Below are 11,929 nucleotides of genomic sequence, written 5' to 3' on the forward strand. Positions count from 1 at the left end.
CTTATTATCAGTCTCTATTCAGTGAATACGGGCGTCATTACACTCTATTGCACATTACTATTTTAATTAAATCATGCATGTGTAATTCATAGAATTGAAAATCCTGTTAGCAATAAAAATTATTCACCGCTTTGACAAGATTAATTAAAAAAGTATACCTATACTTATTAAGATACCTAAAAAAATATGCAGCAGGTAATAAAAGAATAAAAGAATAATAAAAGACCATTATTCATCATACAATTTATTCCGAAATCTTAAACCATAGACTTACAAAGAAAAACCCACTTACAAATATTTACCAGTACTACGGTACTCTCTTACATACACCCTATATCTAAAAGCATAAATAACGTAGGTACACTCGTAAACATAATAAATATATCCTACAAAACATTATGGATTATTTTAATGACATCAATGTTAATGATAACTAACCTGATTAAATCCGCTATCGATATTTGTCCTAGTTCTGAAAACCTACCCGCTTATTTCTATCTAAAGTAAGTTTCATTTTACAACTTTCAACAAAATCATATGTGATAGAACATTTTTTGATATTGCCAAATTAAATTCTATGAATCGAAATCAATGGGTGGTAATGGAGGTTGTGGCTTTTTCTCTTTCCAAATTTCTCTACGGGTTTCTTGGAAATCTGAAAAACAGATTATTATAAGAACAAGTTTGTATCTAAAATCTTGTTCATAATAGAAATAAATGACTATGAAAAACATTTTCTAAAGGATCTTTTGATAGAAAGAACAGGAAAAAGAAATCTGACGGAACGTGGATGTTCTAAATACATATTTTAACCAAAGAAATCTACTCATCAGGTACAAAAAAGTAAATATTGTTAAAAATATACATGTCGTACGTGGAATGGATGAAACTCGAAGCAGTCGATTCAGAATAACCCGTGAAGAAGACATTTGATGAGAACGATACTGGGTTTCAGCTCTCTTTGCTGTAATAAAACAGAACAAAATTTCCCGAAGGTTCGTAACCTTCAAGAACGAAGGAACCGAAAAATTAATGTTTTCCTTTTTACACAGTTAAAACATTCATGAATTCAAACAACTTTTACACAAAGACTATGAGGAAAACAATAATAAGAGCTTACGTCTTATTTTCCTCTCCAGTTCGTCGTGCGTCATAGTTAATGTTGCAATACTACGTATGATACGTAACACGCCATAACACGTTAAAAAGCTCAGTATTGTGATAATAATCAACAGCATTAATGATTCCCACTGCCACTGTTAGAGAAAAAATAGAATATTATTACTATTAACTATCATGGGAAAAGAAAACTAGAAGTCAAACAAAAATAAATGCTAGAAATAAATTAAAAATTAGAGCGGCCGTACACGGGCAGCTCGAGCAGTTAACAGCTGAGCGACGTACACGGACTGCTCGAGCGGTCGGTCTTTGACTGCTCGAGCTGTTGCTACAAACCGCGCAGTTGACGGTTTGAAGCGGTCGCGACGGCTCGAGCATTCCATGTACGGCAATGAATGAATGTCTATAGTTCACCGCGGTCGCGGCTTCAAGCCGTCGGCCTCAACTGCTTGAAGCGATCCGTGTACGGCCGCCCATGATAGTGATTCTGAAAGCTCAAATTCAATACTACGCTTTTTCATTATTTTTATATATTAAAATAGTAAAATTTAAATTTAAAAGCTACTCAAACCACGCTCGATATCGTATCCAACCAGCGTATAAACTAAACAGATCAATCATAGTAAACTATCAACTAAGTTGACGTAGTTTCCGGAGAAACGAATAAAAGTCATACTGGAAGGCAAAACGATACATCAATAAGTAAAATTGGCCATACTGCTGAACGACGGAGACGTTGTACTGATAGATGGCAGGATTGAGACCCTGGGTCGGATGTCCAACCCTTTGCGCATGGGATACATATGTTTGTGCCTTCTGATGAATAAGAGTCTGGTGGACATACGCCTGGAAAGAATTTAAAGCAACAATTATTGTTTATTGATAAAATCATTTAAATTAAAACATAAATAGCGTGTAGGCATTTAAGAAAAGTTCAAAAATGAATTGAACGTTCTAATATATTATTTCATAACGATAATTTTCCAAGCAAGGCTTCTCGCTCTGTTTACACTTACTTGCCTGTTTAAGAATACAAATAATTCAAATAATGTTTTTTCTTTAAAGAATAATTAAAACTACTAAATTTACAGGATCAGAGCATAAGAATAGAACAATAATTATGATATTTATAGTAACTCTTGTTAGTATGTATGTCAATTTCTAAAATAATGTATAATTACTGCAAATCTTCTGCGTAGCTACTAAGAAGAAACCAGCTGGACATAGTATGATGACATGAACGGTCGCAGGTTCCGTATTAGATGCCAGCGTATGGTACTCGGTGTGACCGTTAGAATCTAAATAAAGTGCAATGTAAAGCATATAATATTTGTTAGCATATAATTTTTTTCTACTTAATTTTGAGATTTTATATGACGACGAATTTACGATGACGCTGCTAGATCCGAATTAAGTTCGGATCTGATTAGCAAACAATTAATTTTATTCCACGATAAAATACCATTTATTAAATAAAAAATAAAAAATAAAATAACATTTATTTGCCAAAAACATGGTACAGAGAGGTGTGAAGAGATAATTGTTCAGCATGTTTCGCTTTGTATAAAGCATGCAAATATATGCGTAAAACAGATAGGTATACTAGATCTAATACACTACACATGCATATTATACAATCGATTTAGCAATTATCATTTAAGGTCAAAAAATTCTTTTAGGCTATAAAAACAATTAATAATCAGCCATTTCTTTAACTTATTTTTAAACACATTCAATGTATGGTTTCTTATGGATTTAGGAACATGGTTAAAAATTTTAATAAGCATAATAGGTCCACTTTTAGAGAAAAGCGCAGTTTTACAACGAGGCATAATTAGTTTGTCAGGATCTCGAGAGGGAACAATACTCACGTCAGCCGCTTTTGTGAAATATTGGGGGTGTTTTTTAACAAAGACACAACACTCCAGTATGTACATAGAGGTCAGTGTCAGAATATTTAATTTTCGGAATAGTGGGCGACAGCTTTCTAGCGGCCCAACCCCGCAAATAGCTCTTATACATTTTTTTTGTGCCAAGAATGCTCTATTCATACTTGTTGAATTGCCCCATAATATAAGTCCGTATCTTAGTATAGATGACACATAGCCATGGTATGCGGTAAGAGCAATTTTTTCTGAACTTATGGTCCTTAAACGGCGTAAGGCGAACACAAATTTGTTTATACGCGAACAGAGATGATTAATATGTGATTTCCAATTACAATTGCTGTCCAATATAATGCCTAAAAATTTTATTTCATCAACTTCTTCCAATATAATGTCTTTATAAATTAAATTAATGTCACATTTTCTTTGTTTGTAATTATGGAACTGCATTACTTTCGTCTTTGCTAAGTTAGCCGTCAAGTTGTTTATTTCTAACCAGTCAATTATTCTATTCAATGTCAATTTTAAATTATGATTACATGTCAAATCCGAAGTTACATTAGGTATAGTCACAGAAATGTCATCAGCATAAAGGGTACATTTGTAGTTAGTTACGTTTGGTAAGTCGTTAATATAGAGTAAGAAGAGAAGCGGTCCAAGCACGCTTCCCTGAGGTACACCTGAACTGTTGAGTCTGGAGGTTGATCGTATAGTTTTTACTTCTGGACCAGCACCACTACATGCAATCTCGACACATTGCATACGATTGATGAGATAGGATTTTATCCAATTTAATGAGGGACCTCTTATTCCATACATATCACACTTATTTAGAAGGATACTATGGTTAACACAATCAAATGCTCTACTCATATCAAAAAATATGACCGTTGCGCTAGTACCACTATCAATATTTTCTAGAACGCTCTGTATAAGCTGGTATGCTGCTAGTGTTGTGGACTTTCCTTTTTGAAAACCGTTTTGTTCATGTTTTAGTATCGAGAATTTATTTAAATAATCTATTAGTCTTTTATGCATTATTTTTTCGAATATTTTAGAAATTATTGGAATAAGTGTTATAGGTCTATAATTATTAATGTCATTTTTATCGCCTTTTTTGTGAATCGGTTTTACAATTGAGTATTTCAGTCTATCCGGAAAAATACCTTCATCAAATGATAGATTAATCAAGTATGTCAATACATTAGCAATAAGATTAATACATAATTTAATAATAAAAACACATATCTCGTCATATCCCACTGAATTTGTATTTTTTAACGAGTTAACTACTTGAATAGTTTCAGTCTCGGTACAGGGGAAAAGAAACATAGTCGCTTCTCTGGGCTCGATGCCTAGTTTGCAGCTTGCTTCTGGGGATACATGCTTAGTGTAGTATTCGTTAAATGAATTTGCAATATGTTCCGGTTTCGTAAGCGTTATAGAGCCAGAGTTAATACATTCTAGGTAATTATGAATTTTTATTTCTTCTACTTTGTCACTTATAATATTCCAAGTAGCTTTGCATATATTGTTCGCTTTACTAAGGTAAGAACAGTTTTGATTCATTTGGGAGTTCTTAATACATTTTTTGAGCAACTTATCATATTTTTTAAAAGCTTCTTTGTTTTTTGTAGAATGTGTTTTGTAGTACGTGTATCTCAGTTTTCTTTTTCTTAACGAGGATACTCTTAACCCTTTCGTTATCCATTTAGGTCCAATGTTTCGATTTTTTATTTTAATGGTATTGATAGGAAAGCATAAGTTATAGAAAAGTATGAAGTAATCATGAAACTTATTGAATGCTTCGTTACAGTTGTTTTGTATGTAGACTTCACTCCATGATAGACTTGATAAACATTTTTGAAATTTTGTTATATTTTCTTTACAAAAATCACGCCTTTTTATATGTGACACTAAAGGTAAACTTTTTTTTTGAATAGGGCAATGTAAAGTTTGACCTGTCTCATGATCCGAAAGACCAAGTAGATGAACTGCTCCTTTTGCATTTTTTATGTTGCTTATAATTAAATCTAAGCATGAATTTTGTCTCGTTGGTTCATTAATATGTAGGATAAGGTCATAATTTAAGAGAATGTCTTGCAAGCTTTGAGATATATAATTTTCTTTAAGAATATCAATGTTCATATCTCCCGTTAATATAATTCTTTTTTTGTTATTTTTTGTCAGTTTATCCAGCAGTATTACAAATCTGTTTAGAAACTCATTTGGATTGGAATTAGGTATCCTGTAAATGCATATAATGATGATATTCATAGAGCGTATTTCGATACCGCAACATTCAAAGGCCTTTTCCGTAGAAATATCAGTACAATAGGGGACTGGGGTGCAATCTATCAACTTATTTACAAGTATACAAACTCCTCCGCGTTTTTCCTTACTCCTTGAAAAAATACTACCCAACTTAAAATTTTTAAATCGAATATTTGACTCATCTCCCAATCTAACAAATGTTTCGGAGAAACAAATTACATCAATGTACGTATTTTCAGATAATAACTCATTCAGTGTAAGTTCAACTGCTTCCAGTTTGTTCAATAGGCCAGCTATGTTTTGATGAAGTAACGTGAAATGAGACGCATTTAGAGAGCGCTTTGATTTAGCCGAAAAAAAGAAGACGACGATTCAGTGGGTGCAAGCTGTTCTGTCGGGGTTTTATTTTTTTCGCGATTTTTATTATTCATCAAAGAAAATAAGTAAGGTATTGTTCCTTTTTTTAGAATAGGATTTAATTGTTTAGGTTTATTCTGTTGTGAAACTGCGCTTGTTTTTAATTTAAGGTTTTTTAAACATAAAAAGTGGTCAGTATAGAATTGCATATCGATTAAGAAATTGATTCGTTTACAAATATAATTCATAGAAGGATACATACTAAAATTACATACATTTAAAAATGTACAATTTTTATAATTATTACATACATGCAATAACATTTGATTTAACTTAAATTCATTTAAGAACCTATTTTGAAACACATTAACAACTATTATTTTGGCATTTTTGAACGATCCTAAAGTCTTTGTTAAACTCGCCATCAACTGAAACGGATTACTGTCATTTTCACCAATGGATATAATTAGGTAATTATCATCATAATCTCGCAACATGTTGCTACAAGAAAGGATGTCTGCTGCGGGCGCATAAGGCTTCGTGAAAGAGTGAATTTTATACTTTTGGTATTTGGTGTTTCGTCGACTGCGGATGAGTATGGGCGCCAAGCCAATAAATTGTTGTCCACCGATTATGAGTATTTCAGGATCATTTTTTGGGACATCTTGAATACATTTTTGTGTTTCATCAATTGGTTGGAGAATAGATTCCTTTGGAATATCCTTACATATTTTATTGATATTGTCATCTTGCATATTTTGGTAGGTATTTGCGATCTGATTATTGACAATTGGACTAAAGCTCTTTGATAACAATTTATTACTGTTTTTTGTAGTAGCGCCATCTAGGGATATAGGTTTACAAACAGAGGGTGAATTGGTTTTCGTAATGGCCTTGGGAGAGCTTTTTGCTTTTAAACGATTATTTTCTAAAATAAGATTTTTTATTTTTGAGTTAGCTGTTTCTAATTGATTTCTTAAACATTCTATTTCCTCTTTTAGTACATTAATATCGCATTGCTCAGTTGACAAGTCCGGTAAGCTGTGGGTTGATGATGTAGATAGAAACGATGTATTAGGCGACTCAATTATGGAGGCGGTTTTATTTCTTCTTTGCGTAACAAATTCTTCATCCATTGTTAATCTTTAATTATTTCTAGCGTCGTGAGTAATGTTTGAGATTTTAAAGAATAATTTCAGTACAAATATAAATTTTTAATTTTTAATTTTTAAATAGAAAATAAAAAGTTCGACGACTGCTTTGAGATTCGAACGCGGTATCTATCGATTCGTTCCTCGCGTCGCAACCATTAGGCTACATGAACTTAATCTCTGATGTCGAAAATAGCGTATTGGTTATAGTAGTAACATTTCTGTTTCTTAGAGAGAATAAGTATGATGTTTTGTCTATATCACACTTGCACAGAATCACATTTACTTCAACGGTTTTGTTCAAAGTTATTTTCTTTGTTTGATTTTTTTAAATTATAAACACTTTTCGGATGTTTTGCGGTTGAATAATCGTAGAAAATGTCACTAGATGCCCTTTTTACACGGTATTATTTTTGTTTTTATGCACTTGGTCACAGTAATTTATTTAAAATGTTTCGAGTATATTATCGAGAATTTATTGACTTTAGGGCTATTACACGTTTAGATAACACTTGCAGATATTTATTAGAGATAACTTAAGATTTATAAACACTTTTAAGCACTAGATTTGCATTAATATATTTATAATTATACAAAAACTACAGAGACGATGTTTACACAGGCACAGCGTAACGTTTTTCAAAAGACAATTCTTAAATTAGTTTACCTAATAATCTCCTGTTTATCATAATATTTTGTCTCTTTATAATCAAACTTATAACTTGCGTTAAAACAGCTTAATTTAAACATTTACACTTACTGATTCCAGAGTCGCAAATTACTAGAAAGTGGTTTTAATTATCAGATATATTATGTTTTATGTATTATTACATCAAAGAGTTCTACATGAAAAGAAAATGTTATTTAATCACCTTTCCTCCTTAGCGTATGTGTAACAAAGTACTCATGTTGTTGGAAAGACGGTTCCCAGGTCTTTATTTCCTCTAACAATGATCCCTCATTATGGAGCATAATAACTGAAATTAAATATTCTACTTTACTTTAAGTACATTTTTATTTATTTTTTACTTAACTAAAAAATATTGAAAAGGTGAAACTTATTTATACCAAATTTTCATTTTCACTATTAGGTATTATAATATGTATAGCAGCTTATATTACGAGGAATAAAAATAGGCAAAAAAATGTGTGCGTGTACTGCAGACGTAAGAAGTGAAACTTCTTTATGACCTTATTTTTCAAAAAATAATTTACTATATGCAACTTTACAGAAATACGTCGAATCACGCGTGGTAGGGATAAGAAAAAGATGGCGCGTAACGGAAAAATGTCACGCGTAACGAAAAAATGTTACACAAATTTTTTTTCTAACCCCGATAAAGAAGTTTCACTTCAATAATATTTTATACACTTTGGTACATTTGATGTGATTAGGATCAAATAATTTATTCAAATATCCATTAACTTATAACCGGTAATTACGTAATTAATGGAACAATCTTGTACAAGTGGGTTGAAATTTAGATTATACCTACGCAAATTAAAAACAAATTTATAAACTTCTGACTGAACTGAACTTTTGACTTTTATTTTTCACAAATTTCTGATTGAAAATAATCACCAATAACATCCTATCATTTGTTTTACGAGCCTCGTTTGCGTTTCAACCTTAACCATTACATAACAGAAAAGGATAAACAAGACTGATAAGGCTTCAATAAAATCGAAAATATAAAGGACGATTATATTAAATAACTCCTTCCTTCTATATCAAATATCAAAGTAAATAATTATAATGTCTCACTAAAGAGTCCTAAATCAAAATATAGCCCAATTTAATAATTTGTGTAATAATGTCCTATAATATTTAATTTAATTTAATATTTAATATTTAATTTATATCAAAGGATCTCCTCCCGCTAAAATACCTTATATAATTTAAATCTATGCTTTAATACATGTAAAAAAATATTGAATAGTTAAGTACCTGGAATAGTAGCTAATGCTGGAGCATTTTTAGCGATAAGCAGAGCTAGAGAACATTTTAAATCTCTTTGACACTCTACAGAGCAGCTTAGACTAAAGGACGCATCAAACGATATTACGGGAACTATACGCATCAAAGATGAGTTGTCAACCTGCATAAATTAAAAATAATAAAATAAATAATACCCGAGTGGATAGTTAAAATTTCAAATATTGATGCCAATGAATAGATCTACTCCACGACTATTATCCTTTTTAAATGTCCCTTTATTTTAAGGAGATTAAACTTCTTACCCGATCTCTCAAGCAAACCGGTTCATCTATCCTCACGGAACAATAATTACCGCATAACAATTGTGTCATTATCAAACCAAGATTTTGTATTGCTCTTAAATCCTATACAAAAATAAATGAAATATAATATATAAAATTAAAAAATACTTATAGAGAATAATCAAAATACATGATCGATTTATCTTACGTCATATGAACAAGTCGAAGAAACTGTTTGTGTGTAAAGTTGTATGAAAACTATATTAAAGTTTGGAACATCTACCACATTTAGTTTGACACTTCTTACAATGACATTGTGCTGAAAATTTAAAAAAGATCTTATTGCTTGTGTATCTTTCTTCTTCTTCTTCTTCTTCTTTATATATAAAAATGAATCGCAAAATGTGTTGGTAAGCGCATAACTCGAGAACGGCTGAACCGATTTCGATAATTCTTTTTTTATTATATTCCTTGAAGTACGAGGATGGTTTTTATGTAGAGAAAACATAAATATGTACCACGGGCGAAGCCGGGGCGGACCGCTAGTTTGTTATATAAACATTTATCATTATATCAATTAATTTATTAAGAAATGCATTAAAATAAACCAAATCGGAGCAGCTTATTGCTTTTGCTTGTCACTTCGTAGAAACTAATGGCAAAACTACATTATGATGTACATATTACGAGAATGTAGGTACATGAATACAAGAACACTGTAACGTTAATTAGAACATATTAACTTACTTTATAACAAGTATACGTTCCGAAATTTCTTGTTTGGGCATTTTCAATGATTATTTTAGATCCATTCATAAACACGTTGCCGACGGTAAGCATCTTTTCACGATCTGTAGTCCAAACAAAATCAGATGGACTCTGCGTATCATCAGGATAAGAACAATCCGTAGAAAATGAATCTCCAACCATAATGAATACTTCATCCTTAAAATATATAAATAAAAATTAGTAACATCAAAAGAAAAACTCATAGTCTCTGATCAGAAGCAAATTAATTTAACGAGAAATAAAATCATACCGTTAATGGCCTCAAGGGTGATAAATTGGTCAACCCTTTTTCTAATACACTATCTGTATCTCTTTTATTTCTTGTCATAGGTTTATATATACCTGCCAACCCTATACGGTACTTCTCAAAAACATCTCGACCTCCGTCCATTAACTTGTAAGTAAATCCTTGTCTATCCTCGATTAAGAAAATAAGTGCATTGTAAATATGTTACACAGAATTAATGATATCTACGTTAACAATTATTCACTATCGCACATACCGAGAGACGTCTATATCTGGGTGGTTATCTGAAATGTCACTTTCATCACAACCATTATCGTCGTCATCTTCAAGTTCTACTCTTGCATCTTCCCTTTTATTTTCAATAAATTGCCTGTATAAATATCGTCTATTTTTCCGGTGCAGTTTGGCACATCTATAGCACCTTTTCCTCTTTCGTCGTTCCTTTTTTTTACTGGCTTTAATAAGGAAGTGTGCCGGAAGTGTTTGATATTTGTAACACCTAACATTCTTCACATAGTGTTCAAAATTGATTTTATTCATCACCCTTTGAACGCTTATAACGTTACCAATTGTTGAGGCTATGTCACAGATTGACCTTACTTTCTTGTCGCCAATCTCTTGAAAAATTTTGAGAGTATTATTTTGAAAAATATAAATGATTATCCCACAAAACATAAGACAAACTTTTGGTTCCCCATTCGGTAATTTATATTAATAACAAATACATACCTTTTTTGTCGTTTTTGTAGAGGGTAATGTTGTCTTATGAGATAAGGTCGTAATTTTTTTAGGCATCTTTCTTAACGATTCTAATAAAATACATATTATTGTTAAATTAAAAATTAACCACAAAATACATAACATAAGACATTTTACTGTTATTACCTGTAACATTTTTGGTCCTTCCCATATTGGATAAAGTTTTGTAATGAGCCTTATTAGTATTTGATTGTTCAATCGTGTTGTATGCCTGTATTAAATAATTAAGGATTATAAATAAATGATTCTCATCATTTGTATATTTAATGTAAATAATGTACCTCATTCTTTTTATTATTGTATACATAATTCCAAGCAAATTTATGAGCTATTTTATCAATAATGCCTCTCTTTTCATTAATTGTTGTCGGTTTATCCGAAGCTGATAATTTTATGAATTCGTCATTGATTTCTTTAACATCCTGATTAAACGAATTATTGGCAATTCCTAAAATTTTATCATGATTGACTTTGGATGCCTTGACCCATTCATTATTGAGCAATTTTGAATTAAAGTTCAAAATAGAAAGAAGAAGACTTCGAATACCTTCACTTGTTTTTTTATCATGCAAATTTTGTGCACGTGAACTCGTAGAAATCGAATTTTGATCGATTGAATGATTATTATCATCAATTATTATTATTGTTGGGCTATCGTTTGTCGTCATGCTCGAAATCACATCGGAAACACTTTCGCTATCAGAAAAAGAATTTAACTTTCTGAAGGGTATTTCTTTATACATCAAAGTTACATTTCGACCCTTCCTATTTTCAATTGTATTTTTTGAACCAAGTAGTTCGTATTGTGTAGATTGGCGATATCTACCTTGCACAATGTCCATAAAATGTTTAGTTACATTGCGAAATCGGTTTTTAACAGTGCAATTATCTCTATTTGACTCACCATTATCGTCGAGGCTCTTTGTATAGTATTTTCGACTCATTTTAAATACCTTCTTTTGGTTCGTAGGTGGTTTTCTTTTTGTTTTGTTTATATCCAGCTTTTGTGTATATGAATCATAGATATTGGACCCCAATAAGTTAAAAAGAGCATTCAAATTATATATTAGCGAAAGATTTTTGGCCCCATAGTTTATATTTTTGAGTAATTGGTCTAAATTGATTAT

General features: G+C 31.2%; 1 protein-coding gene across 1 annotated transcript; it reads right to left on the minus strand.

Annotated features, from left to right (window-relative positions):
* Positions 1-516: 516 nt before the first annotated feature.
* LOC149484744 (uncharacterized) lies at positions 517-10,695 on the minus strand. Its single transcript, XM_089701006.1, has 12 exons — positions 10,300-10,695; positions 10,047-10,209; positions 9,755-9,952; positions 9,216-9,326; positions 9,029-9,130; positions 8,736-8,886; positions 7,660-7,764; positions 2,301-2,417; positions 1,838-1,965; positions 1,121-1,256; positions 866-964; positions 517-655 (listed from the first exon to the last, which is right to left on the minus strand). Exons 1-12 carry the CDS (start codon positions 10,581-10,583, stop codon positions 576-578), a joined length of 1,674 nt encoding a protein of 557 aa, XP_089557132.1. The 5' UTR covers positions 10,584-10,695; the 3' UTR covers positions 517-575.
* Positions 10,696-11,929: the final 1,234 nt, after the last annotated feature.

This window comes from Colias philodice, chromosome 11, assembly GCF_061535455.1.
Source record: "Colias philodice isolate Cphi_HAF_F1 chromosome 11, ilColPhil1 Martin Lab GWU primary, whole genome shotgun sequence".
Lineage (NCBI taxonomy): Eukaryota > Metazoa > Arthropoda > Insecta > Lepidoptera > Pieridae > Colias > Colias philodice.

Excerpts from the sequence above, each read along its gene's own strand:
- LOC149484744 (XM_089701006.1), bottom strand. The coding sequence starts at position 10,583 with ATGAATAAAATCAATTTTGAACACTATGTGAAGAATGTTAGGTGTTAC. Across the intron at positions 1,966-2,300 it reads AGCTACGCAGAAGATTTGCA|GCGTATGTCCACCAGACTCT; the intron begins GTAATTATACAT and ends AATTCTTTCCAG. Across the intron at positions 1,257-1,837 it reads AACGTCTCCGTCGTTCAGCA|TGGCAGTGGGAATCATTAAT; the intron begins GTATGGCCAATT and ends TTTCTCTAACAG.